The following is a 27,920-nucleotide window of genomic DNA, read 5'->3' on the forward strand; positions in this document are numbered from 1 at the left end:
GTAAGAACAAGTGTGAGTGTCGTCACTGCGCCATTGTTGCCGGTCTGCGCTTGGTTCAATAGAGGTTCTCCTAACTTGACCCCACTAACCCTCTCTAGTCTTCTGCCTCCATCTCAGCCATTGTTCCTGCCCTCTTTGGCTCAATGACTCCCCGGCATTCAGCCCTATTATTGTGGCCGGTTTCAGTAAAAGTGTTTTGGACACGGAACTAACACAGCCATCAATCAGTTGGCCGGTGTAGAGTGTCAAGTGCAGTTTTTGGGGTTGGAAGAGTTCGTCCCCGGGCGAACGTGGCTGTCCATCTCTATTCCGGTCCCCTTCTGTGTTGTTGCGTCTCAGACTTTGCTTGTTAACACAGATACATAGGGAATGGGATAGGAATCTTGGTGTATGAATGGATTAGAGACAGGCAAGGCTCCCGCCATGGCATGCTCAATGCCCCAGTACAAAGTTCTGTGAGGTATAGTTTACAAATTCAGTTTGAAGTTTTTCCTTTAATGGATTGTCCCATAGGGTCAGAATATCAATCTCCCTTACTGGTCCTCTTACCTGATCTTAAAGTGATTGGGTGAACAGGTACTGTATGGGTAAACTACTATATATAGCCAACATTGAGTTCCTTTGTGAATTCACCCATAGTGGGTGATTAGACACATGCAATAGCATCACCCCCACTGTACTGGTCTACAAAATGAACCAACACTGATGTTGTCAACCTTAATAACAGCCAATGAACTTCTTAACGCCCCTTTCTAGATGTATGTGGTGCCAAGGAGCTGGCGATCCTATTGGAGCCCAGTGACGTCATCGCTGTGCGGGATCGGCCGCTGATGCTGGACTGCCGGGTAGAGGGCGAGGGTCCCATCTCGATCACGTGGCGCAAGAACGGGGTGCCCGTAGTTGTGGGGGAGCGTGTACAGGTGCTGCCCAATGGGACCCTCTTCATCCAGAGCTTCCAGAAACGACTAGACAGAGTCGGAAGTGAGACGGATGTTGGAGATTACGACTGCGCCGCTCAGAACCGCTTTGGCATGCTGGTCAGCCGCAAGGCCCGTGTTCAGCTGGCATGTGAGTTCACCTGCCTTACGTACTGTTTTATGGTTCACTTGTGTTATTTATGTAATGGTGACCTACGTACCAGTCACTTATGTAGAGGGAATATCTAACACTCAATACACATACAGTACAATACACAGAAAACACTTCACCTATCTATCTATACACAACACAAGACACAATACATTTACATTTACATTTAAGTCATTTAGCAGACGCTCTTATCCAGAGCGACAATAGTATTTAGTATTAAAGGAAATGGTTAATTTACTCTTTCTGGCATGGTTGCTCTCCACCAGCCAATCACTACTTGTGCTAATTTCACTGAGAAATACGGTAGCTAAATAACTAATTTTAAAGACTGTATCAATACAAAGATTACCTATCTTAAGTCAGACCCTTTGCTATGAGACTCGAAATTGAGCTCAGGTGCATCCTGTTTCCATTGATCATCCTTGAGATGTTTCTACAACTTGATAGGAGTCCACCTGTGGTAAATTCAATTGATTGGACATGATTGGTTGGACATGATTTGGAAGGCACACACCTGTATATAAAAAGGTCCCACAGTTGACAGTGCATGTCAGAGCAAAAACTAAGCCATGACGTCAAAGGAATTGTCCGTAGCTCCGAGACAGGATTGTGGGGACGGGTACCAAAAAATGTCTGCAGCATTGAAGGTCCCCAAGAACACAGTGACCGCCATCATTCTTAAATGGAAGAATGATGGCGACTCTTCCTAGAGTTGGCCGCCCGGCCTAACTGAGCAACCGGGGGAGAATGGCCTTTGTCAGGGAAGTGACCAAGAACCCTATGGTCACTCTGACATAGCTCCAGAATTCCTCTGTGGAGATGCGAGAACCTTCCAGAAGGACAACCATCTCTGCAGCACTCCACCAATCAGGCCAAAAGGCACCTAAAGCACTCTCAGACCATGAGAAAAAAGATTCTCTGGTCTGATGAAACCAAGATTGAACTCTTTGGCCTCTGAATGCCAAGTGTTATGTCTGGAAGAAACCTGGCACCATCCCTACAGTGAAACATGGTGGTGGGAGCATCATGCTGTGGTGATGTTTCCATTGGCAGGGCACGCAGAGACTAGTCGAGGGAAAGATGAACGGAACAAAGTACAGAGATCCTTGATGAAAACCTGCTCCAGAGCACTCAGGACCTCACTGTAGCTAGCGACCTCCACCTAATAATAAACCTCCACCTAAAAATATCATTACAATCACAATAAACTTAAACGGGAGGCAACAGTCATATAATATAATGGGTAATTGTTTATAAGTTTTGAGCTATCCCAGAAAGACATCAACGAAAACCAAATACTTTCACCTTCTGCTGTGGTTTGGTAACTTTCTGTTCTTCAACGGACTCTGGCTGGATTGAAGACGAAGCAAAGTTTGGAAAATGTCAAAGTATGCGGCGTCTCTCTCGCAACGGAGCCTTCAAACGCAAGGGGGCGTTTCATTTTCCCTCTGTTGTGGACGTCCCCATTGAAATGCATGACATTCGTAACGGAGTGCTTATGGGTAATGTGAACAAGGCTTTACAATGAGTAATATGTTCAATGTGTAGCCTGGCTACACAAACACACGATTAGTCAATAATATTCCCTTCTGAATGTGATTTAGGAGAGAACAAGCAGTGAATGTTACCAGGTCCTCCCATTCACTGTAATGCTACAGTCATTTCACCAGACATTATTTATATGTCCCTGCTTTACTCAGAAGTCATAAAAACAGTGGAGGCCAAACAATGGCTTTTGTCTTATCTATAGGAGATCACTACTTGTATTCCCCTTTCTGTCAAAACAGGAGAGTCTGTTCTATTCTCCATACTGCGAACACAATTGTCACATACCTGGCAACCCAAAACCCCATCGGAATCTATAGACTGTTATACATGATGCTCCACGCTGAGAACACCTTAGTTGCATATCTGGCAACCCGAGACCACCTCAGACTTTTTCATCTCTTCTTTGTGACATTGTGGGTGATAAATGGTACACCCCAGTAAGTGTACTGACACTTGGACACACACAAAACACACACACACACACACAAAGCATTGTGTTCAGACAAGATTTAAGATAAACACGTGCATTCTGTATAGACACAAACTGTCCTGCGCATTCTGTTCAACACCCAAATCCCGTAGCCCCCCATCTCTCTCGCTCTCTCCCTCCCTCTCTCTCTCTCTCTCCCTTCGCTCTCTCTCACACTCACACACAGACACACACACACACGTGACCGAATTAACAACTTTCATATGTTGTGCATGTGCATATTAAGTATATGTACATCTTATATATATATTTGTATAATATTGTTGGCTCTGCTGCTCATCTTGAACCAGGTCTCCTCTTGCAAAAGAGAGATTTTCTCTCAGTGAGACTATCCCGTGTCAATAAATGTTAAATGGAGATCTAACTTTTGTTGTTTGTCTTCCTCAGCCCTCCCTAAGTTCCACATACACCCAGAGTCCATGTCAGTGGACGATGGCGGTGTGGCTCGCTTCAAGTGCCAGGTCAATAGTGTGCCCGAGGCAAACATCACTTGGGAAAGGGACAGAACCCCACTCAGTACTACCGACAACAGGTAACATCATCATAATACACCGAATGTATTAAACATTTGCGAACACCTTTCCATGACATAGACTGACCAGGTGCATCCATGGTAAAGCTATGGTCTGCTTCAATCAGTGTAGATGAAGGGGAGGTTAAAGAAGGCTTTTTAAGCCTTGAGACAATTGAGACATGGATTGTGTGTGTGCCATTCAGCGGGTGAATGGGCAAGACAAAATATTTAAGTGCCTTTGAGTAGGGTATGACAGTAGGTGCCAGATGCACTGGGTTGAGTGTGTCAAGAACTGCAACGCTGCTGGGTTTTTCACGCTCAACAGTTTCTCTTGTGTATCAAGAATGGTCCACCACCCAAAGAACATCCAGCCAACTTGACACAACTGTTGGAAGCTTCAGAGTCAACATGTGCCAGCATTCCTGTGGAACGCTTTCAACACATTTTAGAGTCTAAACCTGACAAATTGATGCTGTTCTGAGAGCAAAAGGGGCTACAACTCAAAATTAGGAAGGGGTTTCTTATGTTTTGGACACTCAGTGTATATAGGCCTATACACTCCTACGCACGCACACACACACGCACACAGACACACACGTTTCATAATGTTATTATTTTGGGATGATTGCTAATGAACTTGGCGCTTGGTGTCACCCTGCAAGATAGTTTGCTACATTAGCGATGTAGCTACCATGCTGCAGACAGAGATTTTGAAAAAGTAGCTAACTTTTAAATTCTCAGCAGAACTATATGTCACATCTATGTGTGCACTCACACCTCTCTAAACCCCTCCGCTTCCCTTGTCCAGGTACACGCTCCTGCCAATGGGTATCCTCCAGGTGACTGGTGTGAGGCGGATTGACGCCGGGGTGTACCGTTGTATGGCCTCCAACATCGCCAACACACGTTTCAGCCATGAGGCTGTGCTCAATGTAACCGGTGAGTGGTACTGACCCCACTCACATTAAGCCTTGTCCTGGACTAAAAAGCATGCTCAATGGCTACTCTCCATTGATAGCGCATCTTATTTCAGGACTAGTCTTAATCTGTTCCTGGGAAACCAGCCCTTACAGTATAGATCATATAATTAGAGGGACCTGTCAATAGTGGACTTTCAATGGGTTTGTTCATGTAGCTTTTCAATCTATAATTTAGTTGTTTTTGACACTATAAAGAATATTAAACTGACCACGTTTATGCTAATCACATAAATGTTGATAAAATCCCTATAGGTTAAAGCCAAAGTCCGAACATGGTCTGGTTCAGCCCGAGGAACCTGTCTAACAGTAGTGTCTTATCTTCTCTCTCTTTGTGTGTGTTCGTGTCCTTTTTCTCTCTCTCTACAGGTGAGGCTTCCAGGATCTACAAGGAGCCAGTTATCCTCTCTGGGCCCCAGAACCTGACCATCACCGTCCACCAGACAGCCATTTTGGAGTGCATTGCCACAGGGAACCCCCGGCCCATTGTGTCCTGGAGCAGGCTGGGTAACAACTGTTCTCATGCAATCAGAATGGCATACAATAGCCTTCATTTATACCACACTGAGTTAATGATAGTACAGTCGTGGCCACATTTTTGAGAATGACACAAATATTAATTTCCACAAAGTTTGCTGCCTCAGTGTCTTTAGATATTTTTGTCAGATGTTACTATGGAAAACTGAAGTATAATTACAAGCATTTCACAAGTGTCAAAGGATTTTATTGACAATTACATGAAGTTGATGCAAAGAGTCAATATTTGCAGTGTTGACCCTTCTTTTTCAAGACCTCTGTAATCCAACCTGGCATGCTGTCAATTAACTTCTGGGCCACATCCTGACTGATGGCAACCCATTCTTGCATAATAAATGCTTGGAGTTTGTCAGAATTTGTGGGTTTTTGTTTGTCCACCCGCCTCTTGAGGATTGACCACAAGTTCTCAATGGGATTAAGGTCTGGGGAGTTTCCTGGCCATGGACCCAAAATATCGATGTTTTGTTCCCCGAGCCACTTAGTTATCACTTTTGCCTTATGGCAAGGAGCTCCATCATTGTAACGGTCGTTCTCCTCCTCTTCGTCCGAAGAGGAGTAGGGATTGGACCAAAGCGCAGCGTTGAACGTAGACATAATGAATTTATTAAATGAAAGACGAAACACGAAGAACACTTGAAATGATTACAAAATAACAAAAACGAACGTAGACAGACCTGAACTTGAGAACTTACAAATGACGAAGAACGCACGAACAGGAACAGACTACATACACGAGCGACAAAACGAAACAGTCCCGTGTGGTAGACATACAGACACGGAAGACAAACACCCACAAACAAACAGTGAGAACAGCCTACCTTAATATGGCTCTCAATCAGAGGAAACGTCAAACACCTGCCTCTAATTGAGAACCATATCAGGCAACACATTAAACCCAACATAGAAACACAATACATAGAATGCCCACCCCAACTCACGCCCTGACCAACTAAACACATACAAAAACAAGAGAAAACAGGTCAGGAACGTGACAATCATGCTGGAAAAGGCATTGTTTGTCACCAAACTGTTCCTGGATGGTTGGGAGAAGATGCTCTCAGAGGATGTGTTGGTACCATTCTATATTCATGGCTGTACTCTTAGGCAAAATTGTGAGTGAGCCCACTCCCTTGGCTGAGAAGCAACCCCACACATGAATGGTCTCAGGATGCTTTACTGTTGGCATGGCACAGGACTGATGGTAGCGCTCACCTTGTCTTCTCCGGACAAGCTTTTTTCCAGATTCCCCAGTCCAATCCCTGTACCTTTTGAAGAATATCTGTCCCTGATGTTTTTCGTAGAGAGAAGTGGCTTCTTTGCTACCCTTCTTGACACCAGGCCATCCTCCAAAAGTCTTTGCCTCACTATGTGTGCAGATGCACTCACACCTGCCTGCTGCCATTCCTGAGCAAGCTCTGTACTGGTGGTGCCCCGATCCCACAGCTGAATCAACTTTAGGAGACGGTCCTGGCGCTTGCTGGACTTTCTTGGGCGCCCTGAAGCCTTCTTCACAACAATTGAACCGCTCTCCTTGAAATTCTCGATGATCCGATAAATGGTTGATTTAGGTGCAGTCTTACTGGCAGCAATATCCTTGCCTGTGAAGCCCTTTTTGTGCAAAGCAATGATGACGGCATGTGTTTCCTTGCAGGTAACCATGCTTGACAGAGGAAAAACAATGAGTCCAAGCACCACCCTCCTTTTGCAGTTATTCGAACTCAATCAGCATGACAGAGTGATCTCCAGCCTTGTCCTCGTCAACACTCACACCTGTGTTAACGAGAGAATCACTGACATGATGTCAGCTGGTCCTTTTGTGGCAGGGCTGAAATGCAGTGAAAATGTTTTTTTGTGGATTCAGTTCATTTGCATGACAAAGAGGGACTTTGCAATTAATTGTAATTCATCTGATCACTCTTCATAACATTCTGTAGTATATGCAAATTGCCATCATACACACTGAGGCAGCAAACTTTGTAAAAATCATATTTGTCTCATTCTCAAAACTTTTGGCCACGACTAGCTAAACAATGAGTTGATCTCTGTATCAGCTATTCTGCGTATTATGCACTATGTTGCTCTATAGATGAGTGAGTTGAGAACATCACGAAAATAATGTGCCCCTTCAATGGGGCAGAAGGCTGTTGTTGTTGTGATTGTGGATGGCCAGATAGCTAGCAACAATGACAATAAACTGCCGTGTGGGGAATCGTAAGTGGCTCATTTTAGTTAGTTTTATCTTCTTCTTGATACCATAACTTGTTTTGAGGTGTTTTGACTTATGTCACATCTGTGCTAACATGGCAAGAATGTGCTAGCTAGCTAACCAACAATTGCAATGATGTATTTGAGAGACAACAAGTGCTCATTGTACAACTTTGTTTTTAATAAACATTGGAGATGAAATGTAGTTTACATGTTGTCAACAATGTAAGCCAAACCTGTTTTGCCCTATAGTTGTGCACGTGTTGATTTTGTTGCTAAACAACCAACCCTCCTATAAGCTTAAGGTTTCAAACTTGATTTTCATTAAACCCTTAATGAACCCTTAATGTGTTTGTATTATGTTGGCCTGTGTCTTATTCCTTTGTGTGTGTGTGCTCTCTCCAGATGGGCGGTCCATCGGGGTGGAGGGCATCCAAGTGTTGGGCACTGGAAACCTGATGATCTCGGACGTGTCGCTGCAGCACTCGGGGGTGTACGTGTGCGCCGCCAACCGCCCCGGGACCAGGATGAGGCGTACTGCACTGGGAAGACTGGTGGTGCAAGGTGAGCTCCCTCCTAACACTTATACCCTTTTCACACTACTATGCCGAAGTAACCCGAGCCAAGTTGTACTGAGCTGGCCTAGTTTCGCATCCAACAATGTTGCTGGCACTGTGCTGAACCTTGACAATGTGAAAATTAAATATCAGAGCCAGGAGAGTACAGTTAAGGTCAACGCAATAGTCTGCAAACGGTAATACTGTACCTGCCTCACCTCACTAAGAGGCAGAGCCTGAGTCAAAGTAAAGTTTAAATGATTAATTAAGCATTTATACAGTAAGTGATATCCTCCAAGAATAGCTTTACATGTCACAGAGTGAGCCTCAGCCAATGGTTCTATCGTTTCAACCCAGTGCTGCTGATCACATTGATAAAGCTTTATCCTGGGTCAGTAACTGACCATGAACTGATCATGACACTGACAGATACACATGATCACAGGAGCAGGATGGGGGATGGGGGGGGGGGGGGTCAATGTCCAGAAAGTGTGGTGGTGGTGGGGGTGTGTGGGTGTAGGGTTTGGGCTTTGGGCTATTGGGACTTGCTGATCCCATCACATGAACCTGTATTGGATTTGGCCATGATTTCTGCCAGGGAAGGGAAGGAAAAGGGGTGAGTTTGGGAGAGAGGAGTCGATACCCAAGCTCCACCCTTTCACCCCACCTTTGGCCCCCTTAGAGCTTTGAAGGGAGGGGTTAGGCACCGGGGTGGATGTTTTTGGGGTTGGTCGTTTTTGGTGATACTATTGGCGGGAGAGAGACCCCGAGTTCCCACTTGTAATTAAGCATTGACACTGGTCTCCAGCTGGACTTGTGTGTGTGTGTGTGTGTGTGTGTCCACTGCTACCAATACCTCATCCATCAGGCCCATCCATCACCCAGGAACTGTCCATATGTTCACCCTCCTCATATTTCACCCTCCCCCATTTTAATTGGCTATCCTAAGGGTTGACCAATATACTAAGGACCATCTCTGGGTAATGTGAGTGACCAACAACATAATAGGAAAAAAAATTCCCTACCATAAACAACTATGGATAGGATTACAGAGCATTTGGAAAGTATTCAGACCCCTTGACTTTTTTCACATTTTGTGACATTACAGCCTCATTATAAAATTGATTGAAATGGATTCTCATTAATCTGCACATAATACCCCATAATGACAAGTGGAAACAGTTTTTTTGTCATTTTTGCAAATGTATTGAAATAGCTTATTTCCATAAGTATTCAGACCCTTTACTATGAGACTCGAAATTGAGCTCAGGTGCATCCTGTATCCATTGATTATCCTTGAGATGTTTCTACAATTTGATAGGAGTCCACCTGTGGTAAATTCAATTGATTGGACATGATTTGGAAAGACACACACCTGTCTATATAAGGTCCCACAGTTGACTGTGCATGTCAGAGCAAAAACCAAGCCATGAAGGAATTGTCCATAGAGCTCAGAGACTGCCAAAAGTGCTTCAACAAAGTACTGAGTAAAGGGTCTAAATACTTACATAAATGTGATATTTCATTTGTTCATTTTTAATACATTTGCAAAGACGTAAAAAAAAAACAGGTTTTGCTTTGTCATTATGGGGTTTTGTGTGTAGATTTATTAGAGGAAAAAAACAATTTAATCCATTTTAGAATAAGGCTGTAACGTAACAAAATCTGGAAAAAGTCAAGGGATCTGAATACTTTCCGAATGCACTGTATATCAGCATCATGTGTTTGCTCCCCTGCCTCTCTAGAAGCGATAATTGCCACTGACTATGTAACTGATACTGTATATGCAATATATTGATGTTGATGTAATATATCTAATATTGCATTTGCACTTTCAAAGTCAATCAGTATATTACAATGTCTTTAGCTTTTCCTTAATGATCTAGCCAAATATAGTTGTTTTGAAGGACTTATTACAATACGTAGTTACAATACCTGTGATAGGCTAGCGTCCTGCCCAGGGGGTGTACTTGTACATAAAGCTGCCTCAAGCTACAGGAACAGGATATAGGCTCCTGCCCTTATGGGCGTTCTGGTTTGGACAAGGCTTGCTTGCTTAGTTACAATAGCTAGTAGTAATCAAACTGTTACAATCCCTAGCTACCAACACCTTACATAATACCTAACAAAATGTAACCTATAGCTAGCAAAATGTTACCTGATACCAAGCTAGCAAAATATTACCAAGAAAGTAAAAAACTAAAAGAAGGTAGGCCTACATCTTAGTCATGTAACCGAGATATCCATATATCCCTTCACCCCCGTATTCCATTTAAATCACTCTACTTTGCACCCAGCTGTTAAGGCTCTCCCATGTCCATGTTGTGTCAGCCTCTTTGACCTGGTCAATCAATAGTTCTCCCTATCAGTCTTTCACAAGTGGATTGGCCCTGGACGAGGTGGTCTTTAATGTATTAATTAATTGATTTATTTCTCTATTTGTTAAAGAAAAAAGAACAAAGACCTTTTTAGGATGGTGGTCACATGACATGGGTGAAATTATTGGTTCATGGACATTGTCAATGTCAAATGGGGGCCCAAAGTGACCTAAAATCTTAGTCCCTTTCAAAGTGTGATACTCGGGGTATATTAAGCTAGGATGTCCTCTCAATATTTTCTATGATACTTTATACTTTGGCTACAATCCACCACCATAGTATGGACTTAAAATTGCCATGCTGCACCCAATAATAATGATACAAAGGTATTGGTTAGGCACAAATCATATAGAATAGCAATGACCATGAGACTAATTCATTCACCTATTTTTAGCTCTCACATGTTCCCTATTCCTGCCAATAAGGCAAGTCTGATAATATAGAATAATATGAAATACCCTGAGATATCATGCTGTTATTATGATGTCAGACTCCACACAAGTTGAAAGTCCTACTTTAAAGTTGGAGACCCTTAGCCATATGCACTGCGTAAAGGAGGTTATTGGAGGGCATAGAGGTCTGCTCTTTCACACACACTGTCCTCATGACAGACAGTCCAATTCCCTCTCCCTTCTGCTCTTGAACCAGTCATGGTCATGGACAGGACAGGAGGACAGCCAGGATAGGACAGGACAGATGCAAGGCCAGAGATTTGAACAATGGGAGAGAGGAGAGAAAGAACGAGGGAGAAAAAAGAAGGAGCAGAAGGTGAAGATGGTCATTGTGTGTGGGATGGGAGGGATCACCTCATCCCTTACTCCTGTCTCTGTCCTGGAGGGCCTGCTATAGGAAAATCGTCGAAGTCAGGGAGGAGAGAGGACGGGACACCGTACCGGACAGATATGGAAGGAGAGAGAGAAGGGGGTGGGGTTGGAGGTGGAGGAGGGTAAGATAAATGCATCCCCAAAGAGGGAGGAAGGTGACCACTCCCCCAGTCCCCACCCCCTGTCGTTCATTACTGCAGTTGTTCTCGTCACAGCTGGTGGTCAGGCGGTGGGGGACAGAGTTCAGGGGGACACAAAGGGTGCCAGGCCATTGTGTGATGACTGCTTTCTCTGAATGGAGCGCCAGTTATAACCATCCCCTCATCCATAGACTTTTTTGGGGTAGAACATTTTCATATGAAAAATGTGAAGAAGGTTGGAATCGTTGAAATGCTTTAAAATGCATATCCCACAGCTGTCGGCTTACTGAGGGGGACTTGCTCTTGTTAGATATGAGTGTCAGAACCAAACGGCATATATGTCAGAAAGTAGAACATACATATTTGGAAATAGGGTATTATTTCATGAATGTGTCACTTAAGTGACAGAACACACCACATGGATTATAAAACATAAATATCCGAATGTAGAAACTTAAAAACATCACCGTCATACTTTGTAAGCGGACTATAAAACACATTTTAGAAACATACCAAATTGTGTCTATTATGTAAATATGTAAAACATATTCCAAAACTCGATATACAAAATAAATTGTGTTAGAACTAAATCAGTTACTTTTTGATAAATATACTTCACACAATGTATATGAAGTAACTGAGATGAGGGCCATATTCAAGTCATACTGTGTAAGGATCTCTATATAGCTCTGATTCACACTATCTAGGAAATTATAACTAGTAAAAACATAATCTACGTGATATATATTTCAAAATATACTCCTACCACAAAAGACAAAAAGCTAAACAAAAGAAGGAAAGTGATGAGGAATGACCCTGGTGATGAAACTCAAGGTCAGGTCTAAGACTCTGCTAAAAGACTAATTGATCAATACGTGCTATGGATTGGCCTGTATGGACACTGAAGCTGACAGATCTCAGCTGGAGAGACACAGTTGACTAGCTGAAGGGATGGACAGCAATTCTCTCCTTGGCTCCACCTCTATTGGGTGTAAAGACCATTTAATAAAACCAGTGAGAAAATAAGTTTTTCTACGTTCCACTTAAACCAAAAAACTTAGCGGAAGTGTGAAGTGTACCTGGAGTCATGGTGAGAGATAGGCTATTTGGGTGTAGATTGATGACACACTTACACACACATGTGACGCACACACACACAAAACACCCCCCTTGTGCTTCAGACATCCATTCCAGTCGCCCCTCCCAACAATCGGCCCAATATTTATCCCTCACTAGTCCCCCCCGCCGCCGTCATCATCTCTCCTAACCCTGACACAAACGCAACTTATTCACAGAACAGCAGCAGGCTGGGTGTATGAAAGCAGTGCATGCTATCATCACCAATAATTAAATGACACATCATAAGGCTCGTGACATGATATAGTCACTCTCAATTTCAAGTTATTGTACATCATCCATTAGAGCTCTGTGAGAATTCGGTGTGAAATATAATGGAAAAAACATAGTGTAGACATATTTGAAGGCCATTAACCTAAACGCTACAATGCTCAGTGCCACAGCTGGCAATGCCTTAGATTTAATGACATACTCAAACAGGCAGCTACAAGACAGGCTGAAATGAACTTCAGATTAACTCCACGAGTTCTCTTGCAATTCAATTTATTTTCATGTCTCTCTATGTCCTCACATCTCCCTCAACATTCCTCTTACCAATTAAACAAACAAGCAAAAGATAAAAGACACGTTGACGGCCATTGCTCAACAACAACTCCCTCCGAGCCTTTTATAGATCCTGGGGATCTGTATTGGTGTCCATATGTTTAAAGAAATTGGGGCCCATCAGAGGGAAAGCAGTTTGGGGAATATAAAATCTATGCTTCCATTGATTAATGGTCTTCTATTTTAATGGGTGTCTCTATGACCCTTGACCCCCCCCTACACACACACACACATCCTCCAGTACTCACAACCTCATCTCTCCATCCCTCTCCCTTTCTTTCTTTCTTTCTCCATCTCTCTCGCTCCATTTCTCTATATCTCTCTCGCACTGCACTCTCTCTCTGTCTTCTCTCATACTCTCCCTCTCTACCTCCCCCTGGACCCTGTTTCTCTCTCTTCCCAGGCCCAATCTCTCTGGGTCTCAGCCAGGGAGGGGTGAGGGCAGGGGCTCAGGGGGTGTCAGTGTCAATAGATCAATTAGATGCTTAGGGGCAAAGGGGTTGGGGGTCTACATATATGCATGTCCCATTGTGTGCTATTGAGCCTGGTGTCAGGCGGGACGACGAACCCTACATCTGTCCCGGGGACACCGGAGGGCCAGACAGGGTCAGAGGGGGATAGAGAAGTGGGGACTGGGGTTAGGGTTAGATTAGGCTAGGCTGTCCTCTGGAAGTCTAGGCTCTCCATATGTGAAGTTCAAGCTCCGGGAAGAGGAGAGGAGGGGAAATCATTGGGAATGTTTTTATCGATCTGTTGTGGTACATGTAGGGATGTTTGTATGTATTGAAACACATTGATGTATATGTAATGTGGGTAGTATGCTATAGGCTACTATAACTAAGGACAAAGTGTTTCCTGGTCAGGTCACATGGTCAGGACAAACTCAGGGGCCTACTGTGTATTTAGATAGTTAGATCTGAGAGCTATGTTTCTACCAAGTTAGAGGAAACTGTAAAAAACTATAGGGTCTAGAGATATGATCAAATCACATTCACTTCTCAAGGTCCTTACTATAAGGACTGCAATGATCATAACCACCTTCATATGATAGTACAGCTGCCGAAAAACATGATCAGTACTGCCCTCTATAGTTCATTATAAGACTGGCAGCACATAGAACTCAATGCTCTCCCCCAAAAGGCCTTGTCATTCTAATCAATGCCTTCTTCCTATCTTTTCTCCAAACAACCTTTTTATTGCTCCACATCACTAACCTGCTTACTCTCCTTTCTTCTCCTCTCCCCTCTTCTCCTCTCCTATTGGCCTCCTTCCATTTTCCTCATATCCTCCACCTCCCCTCTTGACTTTTTGAAAGTGCTAGTCCTATATTTTACTTTCATGCAAAGTTACATAGTATCACAAGCAAATGCAATTGATACAAAGATGAATCAATACACTTACAACAAATAAACTCAGCAAAAAAAGAAACGTCCCTTTTTCAGGAACCTGTCTTTCAAAGATAATTCGTAAAAATCCAAACAACTTTACAGATCTTCATTGTAAAGGGTTTAACACTGTTTCCCATGCTTGTTCAATGAACCATAAACAATTAATGAACATGGACCTGTGGAACGGTCGTTAAGACACTAACAGCTTACAGATGGTAGGCAATTAAGGTCACAGTTATGAAAACTTAGGGCACTAAAGAGGCCTTTCTACTGACTCTGAAAAACACCAAAAGAAAGATGCAGGATGGCAACAACAACTACCCGAGTTACACCAGGAACACACAATCCCTCCATCAGTGCTCAGACTGTCCGCAATAGGCTGAGAGAGGCTGGACTGAGGGCTTGTAGGCTTGTTGTAAGGCAGGTCCTCACCAGACATCACCGGCAACAACGTCGCCTATGGGCACAAACCCACCGTTGCTGGACTAGACAGGACTAGCAAAAAGTGCTCTTCACTGACGAGTCGCGGTTTTGTCTCACCAGGGGTGATGGTCGGATTCGCGTTTATTGTCGAAGGAATGAGCGATACACCAAGGCCTGTACTCTGGAATGGGATTGATTTGGAGGTGGAGGGTCCGTCATGGTCTGGGGTGGTGTGTCACAGCATCATCGGACTGAGCTTGTTGTCATTGCAGGAAATCTCAACGCTAAGCGTTACAGAGAAGACATCCTCCTCCCTCATGTGGTACCCTCCTGCAGGCTCATCCTGACATGACCCTCCAGCATGACAATGCCACCAGCCATACTGCTCGTTCTGTGCGTGATTTCCTGCAAGACAGGAATGTCAGTGTTCTGCCATGGCCAGCGATGAGCCCGGATCTCAATCCCATTGAGCACATCTGGAACCTGTTGAATCAGAGGGGTCTAGGGCCATTCGCCCCAGAAATGTCAGGGAACTTGCAGGTGCCTTGGTGGAAGAGTGGGGTAACATCTCACAGCAAGAACTGGCAAATCTGGTGCAGTCCATGAGGAGATGCACTGCTGTACTTAATTCAGCTGGTGGCCACACCAGATACTGACTGTTACTTTTGATTTTGACCCCCTGCCCCTTTGTTCAGGGACACATTATTCCATTTCTGTTAGTCACATGTCTGTGGAACTTGTTCAGTTTATGTCTCAGTTGTTGAATCTTGTTAAGTTCATACAAATATTTACACATGTTACGTTTGCTGAAAATAAACACAGTTGACAGTGAGAGGACGTTTCTTTTTTTGCTGAATTTACATCATTCTCTTCCCACCAGCTCCCCCTGAGTTCATGCAGTGGCCGCAGTCTGTCTCAAAACCAGCGGGAGGCAGTGCTGTGTTCACCTGTGTGGCCCAGGGCGTCCCCGAGCCTCACCTCATCTGGCTGAAGAATGGCAAGATCCTGATGCCCGGTGACAATGTCAAGCTCACCAACAACAACAGGTACTGTACACCAGAGGTGTATTCATTCCGCCGATTCTGTTGCAAAACATTTCTTAAACGGAAGCAAACTGAATGAAATGGGAAGGGACCTCCCTGAATTTGTCCAATGAATTTGCTGTGTTTGCTTCCGTTTGGTTGTTAAACGGTAAGCAGGTTATATAATGAATACACCCCTGGGTTTACATATACGTTTTTTTGTCGTTTAGTCTTATCTATAGTGAATTAGGCCTACAGTCAGTGCATTCAGCTTAAGTATGTAAAACAAACACATCAAAATCATTGCAAGTAAAACGTTCGTCGACAATAGACGCTAAATCTGTAAAATCAGACCCCCAAATCAACATCCTGATTCTCTGGAACCAAGGTTGCCCACTGAAAGCAGAAACTAACTACTAAAGTTAGGCAGCAATAGAGATTATTTTGTTATTCTCACATACTAGCAGTTGATTTAGGCTAAAGTCCATGAACAGAAATGGTGAAATTTGTGTAAAATCTATTTTGAAATTATGCTGATCTTTCCATTATCCTGTTTAATGTTTTTGCCTTGACATATCCGAGACATTATTTATGAATGAACAATTTAACTGAATGATGTGTACGCTTTGGGACCATGGTCCCATCCTCTCAAGTGATATAAATCAGTTAGTGCTGGTATGATATCATTCTCATCAAGACTGGTCAGACCTACAGAAGAGCAGTTCATATATTCCACCTCAAGGTAGCACTGTTCGACAGTGGCTGACATCTCTCTCTGTTAAGTAGGCTGAAGTTCTGCATTTGCACTGAACACGAGAGGGTGGGATTCATTAGCTGCCTGATTATGTTTTGAATCAAAAATAATTCCATTGTATATCTGAATATTTGCTTGAATGCATATTCATACAACCAACCCATCTGTTAGGAATTAACCCTTGTTGTTTACCCAATATATCAATGTTTTAATATGTCCTAACTCAAATAATGATTACAAAAATCATCTTTAATCTACATCCTCCAGCACCCTGGCCGTGACGCGCATCACCTCGGAGGACGAGGCCATCTACCAGTGCATCGCTGAGAACATGGCCGGCACCAACCAGGCTAGCGCCCGTCTGGCCGTGTCCCTGGCTAAGGATCTGCCCGACTCCCCCCAGGGCCTCACGGCCACCGCCCTCTCCCCCAGCGCCCTGCAGCTCGCTTGGATCCAGCCTCCCGTAGAGATCACCGACGGCATCATCGGCTATGTGCTCCACATCCGCAAGATCAGCGGTGAGTGAGAGTCTTTGTGTGATAATGTGTCAGCGTTCAAAGCAGAGCTAGCCTCTTCTCCTCCATTGTGCTGATGTAAAAGAAGTGGCCAGGTGAAAGCCAGCCTAATGATATGTTTATTAAGGACAGATTTTTTAAGAAATTGAGATAATATTTTATTTTATTTTAAATACTTTAGCTGCACTTGACTGAGTGTGCCTGCTGCAATGGAACCTAACGCTAATTATAACACTGCTTGTTGTTCCCCCCAGAGCCAGACAGTAGAGAGCTGCAGGAGGCAGTCAGTAAAACTACCTTCCAGCATGACTTCACCAACCTGGAGCCAGCAACCACCTACTCCATCTACCTCAAGGCCTACTCCCCACTGGGCGCCAGCCAGCAGTCCAGCACTGTGGTCGCCACAACACTAGGGGGCGGTAAGTCACCAGGAACATGCTATTGCTACGATCACTTACACTTTATAATTACTTTCAACAATAACCATTTATAAACTGTGTATGATTATACCTATAGTGTACATATACTATTAATAAATGAGTATTTTATTATTTGTAAACATTTAAAAACATGTACTCCCATTTATAAGCATTCCTAAACATAGATACTGTATTTAAATGAAACCAAATAAATGGGTTCTATTATATTATGGGAGAAAATGTCAAACTGTACTTCCCCCTACCCCAAATACAGTAGCTCCATGTATATTGCACAAAGTGGACAGCAGAGTGCTTAGGATGATGTAGCTAGACTAGAATAAGATTTAGAATATGGCTGGTGTAAGATTAAGATTTTTTATTTACAACTTGTGATCGATCAAAGGTGTTTATCGCCTCTTCCCTCTCTTTATGTAATTTCATCAATTTTACATCTCACATCCCACTTTCTAATCTGTTCTCTCTATGTCTGTGCACTTATTTCATTTCCCATATACTATTCCAACCATCTACTGTCACTGATAAACACTCCCTTGTTTTTCCTCCCTGTCTTTACTATCTCTTTGAGTTTTATCATCATTCCATCCTCACCCCTCTCTTTTTCTCTCTCTCCATATGAATTTAATTACTACACAATCTCTCATTCATACTGCTTCTCTAACCATCTATAGTCTTTCTATCTTTCCGCTGACCTTTTCAATCATTGATTCATTTCTATTTTTTACATCCAATGTTCTAATCTTCATCTGTCCTCCTGTAGTGCCCTCTCCCCCTACCTTCTTCACCAAGGTGGTGAACTCCACTGCAGTCCAGGTGCTATGGGAGCTCCCCAGCAAGCCTGGCAAGGCAGAGGGCTTCAGGCTCACCTACCGCAGGGTCCCCCATGCCGACTTCCAGGGGCCAGTTCAGTTCCCTTGCCACGTCAATGCCCACACCATCTCCCGCCTTGGTGAGAGAGAGAATGAGAGAGAGAGAGACAGAGACAGAGACAGACAGAGACAGACAGAAACAGAGACAGAGACAGAGAGAGAGACAGAGGGAGAGAGAGAGAGAGAGAGAGAGAGAGAATGCATTATGCAAGGACAGACTCATACCACCTCCAGCAGCAGAGACTGTGTATTATTAGTTTGGTTTTATTTGTCTCTTAGACACTGGAAATAATTAGTCATTGTAACACTAATGATATAAGGCTGGCATAATAAGAGTGTGAGGAAATAACTATAAATAGGCCCAGAAAAAAAAACTTGTAGAAAAAACAGGCATGTAATTAGAGGGTTTGAAAGTCTTTATTACATGAGCATGCCAAGGGCTTTAAAATCAACTTGATATTGGTGTTGTAACGGCTGTCGACGTCGTTCTCCTCCTCAGACGAGGAGGAGCATGGATCGGACCAACACGCAGCGAGGTATGTAGACATGATGATTTTAATAATAATAACGAAGACGAAAATACACTTGAACAAACTACAAAACAACAAACGACATTAAACAGACCTGAACATGAGAACTTACATAACACGAAGAACGCACGAACAGGAACAGACTAAACAAACGAAACAGTCCCGTGTGGTGACGAACACAAACACGGAAGACAATCACCCACAAACAAACAGTGAGAACAGCCTACCTTAATATGGTTCTCAATCAGAGGAAACGTCAAACACCTGCCTCTAATTGAGAACCATATCAGGCAACACATTTAACCAAACATAGAAACACATAACATAGAATGCCCACCCCAACTCACGCCCTGACCAACTAAACACATACAAAAACAATGGAAAACAGGTCAGGAACGGGACAGAACCCCCCCCCCCCCCCCTCAAGGTGCGAACTCCGGGCGCACAACCAAAGTCTAGGGGAGGGTCCGGGTGGGCATCTATCCACGGTGGCGGCTCCGGCTCCGGACGTGGTCCCCACCCCACCATAGTCAAACCTCGCTTCTGTATCTTCCTCCAAATGGCCACCCTCCAAATTAACCCCACTGGATTAAGGGGCAGTACCGGACTAAGGGGCAACACCGGACTGAGGGGCAGCACCGGACTGAGGGGCAGCTCCGGATTGAGGGGCAGCTCCGGACTGAGGGGCAGCTCCGGACTGAGGGGCAGCTCCGGACTGAGGGGCAGCTCCGGACTGAGGGGCTCTGGCTGGCTGACGGCTCTGGCTGCTCATGGCTGGCTGACGGCTCTGGCTGCTCATGGCTGGCTGACGGCTCTGGCTGCTCATGGCTGGCTGACGGCTCTGGCTGCTCATGGCTGGCTGACGGCTCTGGCTGCTCATGGCTGGCTGGCGGCTCTGGCTGCTCATGGCTGGCTGGCGGCTCTGGCTGCTCATGGCTGGCGGAAGGCTCTGGCTGCTCCTGTCTGGCGGAAGGCTCTGGCTGCTCCTGTCTGGCGGAAGGCTCTGGCTGCTCCTGTCTGGCTGACGGCTCTGGCTGCTCCTGTCTGGCGGAAGGCTCTGGCTGCTCCTGTCTGGCGGAAGGCTCTGGCTGCTCCTGTCTGGCGGAAGGCTCTAGCGGCTCCTGTCTGGCGGATGGCTCTAGCAGCTCCTGTCTGGCGGACGGCTCTGAAGGCTCAGGACAGACGGGCGGCTTTGAAGGCTCAGTACAGACGGGCGGCTTTGCAGGCTCAGTACAGACGGGCGGCTTTGAAGTCTCAGTACAGACGGGGGGCTTTGAAGGCTCAGGTGCAGCCAGAGCCGTCAGCCAGCCATGAGCAGCCAGAGCCGTCAGCCAGCCATGAGCAGCCAGAGCCGTCAGCCAGCCATGAGCAGCCAGAGCCGTCAGCCAGCCATGAGCAGCCAGAGCCGTCCGCCAGCCATGAGCAGCCAGAGCCCCTCAGTCCGGAGCTGCCCCTCAGTCCGGAGCTGCCCCTCAGTCCGGAGCTGCCCCTCAGTCCGGAGCTGCCCCTTAATCCAGTGGGGTTAATTTGGAGGGTGGCCATTTGGAGGAAGATACAGAAGCGGAGTTTGACTATGGTGGGGTGGGGACCACGTCCGGAGCCGGAGCCGCCACCGTGGACAGATGCCCACCCAGACCCTCCCCTAGACTTTAGGTGGTGCGCTCGGAGTTCGCACCTTGAGGGGGGGGGTTCTGTCACGTTCCTGACCTGTTTTCCTTATTTTTGTATGTGTTTAGTTGGTCAGGGCGTGAGTTGGGGTGGGCATTCTATGTTATGTGTTTCTATGTTGGGTTAAATGTGTTGCCTGATATGGTTCTCAATTAGAGGCAGGTGTTTGACGTTTCCTCTGATTGAGAACCATATTAAGGTAGGCTGTTCTCACTGTTTGTTGGTGGGTGATTGTCTTCCGTGTTTGTGTTCGTCACCACACGGGACTGTTTCGTTTGTTTAGTCTGTTCCTGTTCGTGCGTTCTTCGTGTTATGTAAGTTCTCATGTTCAGATCTGTTTAACGTCGTTTGTTGTTTTGTAGTTTGTTCAAGTGTATTTTCGTCTTCGTTATTATTATTAAAATCATCATGTCTACAGACCTCGCTGCGTGTTGGTCCGATCCATGCTCCTCCTCGTCTGAGGAGGAGAACGACGTCGACAGCCGTTACAGGTGTTTAAATTTGTTTTTATTTTATCTTAAGTTATTATTATATTCTTATTAAGATTACATTTATTATATTTGATGGTATAAAATAATAATATATTAAATTATAAAAAAGTATTATAATTTAAAATTATTTTTAAAGACTTTGCCATCATTTAAATAAGTTGAATTTACCCCTGGTGAAAGACAGCAGTTTTAATTGCTTTCCCCTCATAGCAGTCTTCTTAACCACCCACCTGGGGTTCAAGCTTTCATGTGTGGACCTTAAATCACTCCTATACTCCTGCACTGCCACCACATGTTTCTTTCCTATAACTGAATGTTAGAAAATTCTGAAGAAGATGTAACGTATGAAATGTGATATTGATTTTCCAACGAGGTTAGCTTCAAGCCAGAGCTGGATTTTAAAGGTTGTAGCGGTGCCGAGAATAACAATTACCCCATATTTGAATGATCATGTGACAGCGAGTTAATTACCATGTGCATGGAAGATAAACGTAATATCCCTATGGAGCACAGAAATGTGAAAGGGAGATCTTCAAATGTTCCTTTAGTAATCTTTTTCTGACATGTTTTGCTGTATCTGTAAAAAAAAAACTGTTAAATGTAAAGCCACCTAGTGGAAAATTACTGGGTTGGTGTCAGCTACTGATTGGCATCGTTGCATTCAGAGCATAAGCTTGCTCATACTGTAGCAATGACTAAATCTATATTGAAAGATTAAAAGAGGGAGACATGGGAGGATGTTGAAGATATCAAGATAGAGATGACAGAGTGAGAGGAACGACAGTTGTAAGTGGGTTAGGGAGGGAGGCATTAGGGGAAAGGAACAGTCCATGGAAGAGTGAAAAATGACATGCTCCCAAAATTCAATCTCTTTCAATCGCCCAATCAATAGCTTGGCTTATATCGCGCAAGCAGTCAATAAAACTTGTTCAATGTCTCCCCATTTAAAAAATATGACCTTCGAAATTGTCGAAGGGATTTTATAATGTGGCGCTGTCGCGTTATGACTTGTTCTTGCAGAAACCGGCGCGGTGTATGAAGTCAAACTAGTGGCCTATAATGGGAACGGCGAGAGCGACTGCTCCAAGAGGCTGGTGTCACTGGCAGAAGAAGGCACCAGTGCCAAAACCAGTGGTGAGTGTCCAATAAATATTAGAGTCGAGTCAGTACTGCATAATAAACACTATTTCTAGACAAGTATTATTTATTTGGTAATCTTCTGTCCTTTTTGCTTCAAGTTTATTTTGGCGTGAATCTATTAGTTAGACTTGTGTTTGGCATTGCCATAATGATAGAATATGTTTTCTGATAATGTTTCTGACTCTGTATTTGTGCGGGCTAATGAATGTATGGATGTACTCATCATTTGTTTCTTGGTTGCAGGTGGGGAGAACCAGTGTACCTGTAGACAGGAGAGCGAGGGCTCGATGGGTGGTATAGTGGTGGGCATTCATATCGGCATGGCCTGCATCATCTTCTGTGTACTCTTCCTCATGTTTGGATACCGTCACAGGTAAGGAGGTTCTACCTGTTGGGAACCACTAGCTGTTGCTTTGCTTCTAGTACTGTACTTTCATTATCAGATTGGGTTTTTAAGGCCAGGTAAACTTGAGATATATCCTGATCACCTATGATTTATCTTGTCAGTGTGAGATTGTGAACATCAACTTTGGTATATTACATGTTAGTTGTATTTGTGAAGCTGTGTGTGTCGTTTTTAGAGTGGACTTGTATGCATGTAATATTGAAATGTATTAATGTCCCCAGTTTGTTCTGCAGTAAAGGGACTCAGTACAGCTGGTCTGTTCCAAGAGGGGAGGACCGGGGACAGCTGGGACAAAACGGGATCCCCAAAGAGGGGGTCACTCGTCCTGTAGAAGTCACCCTGGAGTTAGTGCCTCAGGTAGGAGGGCCGGTGCGCTGAGACATTGGCATACTGACTCATTCACTACACAGCAAACACTAAGCTAACCTCTCATGCAATGTGGCCATTCGTTTTGTTCGCCCACGGTTCTATTGGCTATTTTCATCCCTGTAACAGACAGGAGGTGGCTAAATAGATGTCGCAGTCTTATAATTGAATCATCGATGACATCAGAGCTGCAGGATATGGGTTGCCAGGACACATGCATTGACGTCACAGTAGTTTGGCCTCCAGTTGTAACTCAGTTTCTAAAACAAAGTTGACACCTTCAGGACATCTGATATCTCAGGATGAAGTGATCTATCATGCTCGCACTCCCATCTCTCTGTTGTCACAAGCTCATCCAACTATTCCATCTGAGATCTAGATCTCATCCGTCTGGGATTTCTGACCCCATGATAGATTACAAGCCTCAGGGCTCTAGTCAATCAAACCTGGATTTCTTACCACTGAACGAAACATTGTTACCACGTCAAGCAAAAAGGATATTACTTCAAGGTGTTCTAGAGACTAGGGTGTGTTTTTCAAAAGCTTTGGGGCTAACGTGGCACTTCATTTTTTTATTTGATTGAATTGGATCCCCAGAGCTGTGTTGAACAATATCGATGTTACTAAGTCCAGGAGTAGAAATTGTGAACAAGATGATTGGTCAACAACAATGCTGAAGCAATCACCAGTGGACAAAAGGAGGAATACATTATAGACTGACACTGTCTTTTGTCTGTCTTTCTTTTCCAGAGTCATGACTCCACCTGTCATGGAGGGGCGCCGGTGCGTCCGGCCCAATGCCAGGTCCTCATCGAGCAGCACTCGTTTGGTCTGCCTGGCATGGGCACAGGCTAACATTGGCCAATAGCCCCCCAAACCCTTCTTTACCAACCCTTACCTACCCTCCATCCCAACGGTTTGCCTCTTGATGGATACTCCACCTCGCCTGCCCAACCAAATCCCCATCCACACGCCACCCTAGTGTACTGTGATGCCAGGGGTCCGCCATAGTTCTATCCATCCCCCAAAAACCTGCTGCTGCTAACAAAAAAAGGCTCCATGTTTCCACTGTACTCTCTCGCCTTCCCTCCTCTTAAACCAAAGTCTGTTCTGTGTACATGCACATGTGAATTCAGAACGCTAGCCTTGAGAAATGCCTCCTCCTACAGATGCCGTCCTATTATGTTGGGCTTTCTTATCTTGCCAAGGGGAGCAGATATAACCAAAATGTTCTGTTTCAATGACGTCCCCTTGGTAAAAGTACATGCATTCGCACTGTGCTTATAAGGCCCCAGCTGATGCCAAATATAATGACTTACTGGGGCCTTTTAGGATCTCTATATACGTTCCGGTCCACTTAGGAAATCTTTGCACTAAGTGTACTAAACTCCACTGAGAATTCCTGCTAACTTCTTGTCAGAGGGAACATTCAATTTTTGTTTGCCTTTAATTAGCCTTAGCTCTGCAATACTTAACAGACACAAATGACGACGCGGCCTTGCTAATAGCCTTATTGAGTTGTATCGTCTTTATCACCATTACTAGCCTCAATGTCCGGAGGAACCATAAAAGGCAACCACAACCCTCCCCCACCTTTACCCAAACCACTCTAACCAAAATCTACCTCCAAAGATAGCTACCTCCGTCTGATGTGACTGTCCGAGTAACAGTTGAGGCTAACATTAGCCTGCTGGATGCTGCTTGAGCAAGCCTACCTCAGAACCCCAAAATAAATCCTATACCCTTGATCCCCCCTTCCCCCTCACTTTTTGTGCCAATGCCAGAGTCCCGTGCCAGCCACCGCCAGCGCCCCGCATCAGGGTGCCCACCTGGATGACTGCCATGGAGAGCCAAACTGTGGCAGTGTCTGAGCGTTACCATCACCACACCCTGTCCACTTGCCTTAGCCAAACCCACTCCATCCTTTGTCAGGAGCACAAGCCTTTGTCCTTACCAGGGACCTCCCGAGACAGAACTCCGTCCGGTTCGAAGCCTGAGGGGGTCCAACAGGTTTGGTAATTTTACGTCAATTTCCTTCAAGATGCAGGCATGCCTTCTTAATTGTTTGGTGATCATACCTGCGACAACACCTCCTATGTTGTGCGAATGTCCATCTCCAAAGATGTATTTGTGATTGGTTGGTACCTTATGGAAAACATGGACCTGAAAGAATGTATCTACGATCCTTTGCCCCGTTATGAAAGGAAATTAGATATGCTCTGGCCTTTTTCAGAGTCCTCCAAAAAAACAAGAGGTGGTCATCCTTAAAAAAGGTTAAAGTCACTTGCTTGTTTTGTCCACACAAACCCGATGGAATTTCGAAAGGTCTCCGACCCAAAGCCAAACCGGTGATTGTTCTAGGCCATACTGATTGGTTGGCTCTCCAGATGCCAAATCGGTTGCCATGGGAACTTGTGGGTGCTTTGAGCCGACGGCTGAAAATGTTGTTTCCAGGGAGTTTAACGGAGATACTGACCTGGAACGCATGGACATGGCACTAGTTTCCACTGTAGAACACCTCGTCAGCCTATCCCAAAAAGTTTTTATATGAAAACCAAGCTGAATGATGTCCAAAGATGTACAATTTGTAATGGTTTTGTTTTTTCCCTTCATAACCTTCTTTTAAGAGATAAACTACGCCATTGTTTTCAGATTTTTGTTGTTCCTGTATTAAGGGGTAGCCAGTATGAAGAGTGCTTTAACTGAACCTAAGCCAAAAACATTATTTTTGTTTTAATTGCCATTATAGGATACGTGAGTTAGCCTTGTTTAATAGAAGCAAGTCCATTTGTATGGATTTCTTGGCTTGCCCCTTTTGACATGGAACTATCACATTTTGTTGAATATAACTTTTAACCTTTAAAGAGTAACCAAATGAAAATGGGATATATTTTCAAGGAGATGTTCTATGTTGATACAAAAAGGAGTACTTACTTTCTCTTTCTAATAGTAGAGTTGAAATTGCCAAATAACTAGCTGTCTTATGAAAAATACTATTGTGACCAAATACCTTTTACATATTTTAACATTCATAGTCTTTACCTTTGATGACATTTACTCATGACCAAAGCACAGGACCATCCGTGTATGTATGACAGTATGTATGTATATGTGTGTACTCTGTGACAGTTCGTGAACCTTGAGGGCAAAATATGCCAACAGGAATCATCTAAAACAGCTTTAAATTGTTAACAGAAGATAACGGGATAAACCAAAGAACATAACTATTTTAGGTCTAAGTATCAGACAAGTGCTTGTTACTCGCACTTGGTTGACATGTAACTGAACTGTTATTAAAGTCTTTACCAGGGTATATTGGTACAAAATAAAAACTGTTGTATAGGCCCACAGTGGCTCCCATATTCCAAGGAAAAGGACCAAAAGTGGTGGTTTCCTAATAAAGCTCTACAGTCCTCAAGGTTCATGTCAAACCCCTAATGAGTGTTAAAGGTTTAGCAAAGACACTGCAGTATAAAAGTCTGACAAAGACTTTGAATCCCGGTCTCGTTTCTTATTTTATCATTGAAAGGGGTGAAACAAATGTGATATCAAAAGAAAAAAAAGTGTTGTGATCTGGGAGATGTTTTTAACTATTTTTATTTGTTAGTTTGAAGCCATTTAGCGGCAGAACTAGATTTCTCATTAATACAAATCTTTGCTGGTTCTTCTTTTAAAAATGTATTTATCCTCAACATTTTGTTCTTACTGCTGTAGACAGGAAAAGTTACCAAAACTGAGACTTTATGTGATTTTTTTTAATTTTTTTCCCGTAACCCCCTATTTCCCATTTTTTGGTTTGTAGAAATGTAAGGATGATGTAAAACAATTTGTTAGAAATTAGAGAAAAACATGGACACGTGTTGGGTTTTGGGCAAGGTGGGATTTTGGTGAGAAAACATAATACTTTAAAGATAACGTGTACCCTAACAGAGCATTTAAACAAATTCAAGTTTTTCTTGGCATCAAAGCCTTACAAGTGATACTCATCTGCCCACAAGGCCCATCAGATAGAAACAAATTAAAACAAATGTAGAGAACTAGAAACTGATTGCTAGGACCAATGAGAAAAAACAATGCTTTAAAGTTGATTTATTTTGCTTTCTGAAACCATACCTCTGATGAGTGTATAATATGAAACTGTAATATGACACTGTTTAGAGAAGAGGATGTGTCCTTGTCTCAGGGCCAAAAAAGAAAGTAAGTGACTAACAATGTGTTTGAAAGCTGTAGCCATAGACGGAGACCAAGCTGTCTGATTTTCTGCATGTGTTTGTATTGATAATTTCACAGGCCGTGTGGTACAAAAAGCAACCTTCATTACAGATGTATTTAATTATTTCCCGACACAGAATTACATAAATTAACTCAAGAATGCCGTGCTTCTGTCACCATATTCACACAGACGTTTAATTAATTGAGCTGTCTGGCTCATTATCTCTTAACCTTGTAAAATAGAACAAGTCGGCCATCTTGGTGACACAATGTTTTCTTGAGACTATTTAGTGCATAGCACTCAAGAAAAAACCCATACACAAGTTTCACACACTATTGTACTCACTCAGGCACTATTACAGTGCTGCTGCTTTACCCTCATTGGTATTCTGGTCATCCATGGTGGTGTCCAGGAGCTCAATTGCCCGATACATTTTAAGAGACATAAGAGTGTGTCAACTCTTGCTCATTCATTCTAAGGCTGCTGTCTACTCGCACACATAGTTGAAATATGAAAGCTCCTGTTTTTCCTCCTCTTCCCCCTGGTAGGTTACAACTGGATAGAAGTCTTGCTAGATTCTATTTTCTCAGGGTTAAACTCATACATTTCTATACAAAAAATCTTTGGAATTATCACATGGGATAATACAGCTTAGTCTCTACATATGGTGATGTATTTGTTTAAAAGGCTTTTAATATGTCTGTACCTCTACTCTTTTCTTCCATGCTCAGATTCCATTGCCTAAACCAAATAAACCTA

General features: G+C 43.8%; 1 protein-coding gene across 1 annotated transcript; it reads left to right on the forward strand.

The window, feature by feature from the left end:
- Positions 1-583: 583 nt before the first annotated feature.
- Positions 584-27,920, forward strand: LOC129830584 (immunoglobulin superfamily DCC subclass member 3-like). The gene is made up of 14 exons (XM_055893149.1): positions 584-587; positions 757-1,068; positions 3,515-3,659; positions 4,450-4,580; positions 4,988-5,125; positions 7,766-7,924; positions 15,631-15,796; positions 16,794-17,044; positions 17,296-17,460; positions 18,239-18,427; positions 22,057-22,170; positions 22,420-22,549; positions 22,804-22,939; positions 23,699-27,920. The coding sequence occupies exons 1-14, from the start codon at positions 584-586 to the stop codon at positions 23,801-23,803; spliced, it is 2,145 nt and encodes a 714-aa protein (XP_055749124.1). The 3' UTR covers positions 23,804-27,920.

Source organism: Salvelinus fontinalis, chromosome 32 (genome assembly GCF_029448725.1).
Source record: "Salvelinus fontinalis isolate EN_2023a chromosome 32, ASM2944872v1, whole genome shotgun sequence".
NCBI lineage: Eukaryota > Metazoa > Chordata > Actinopteri > Salmoniformes > Salmonidae > Salvelinus > Salvelinus fontinalis.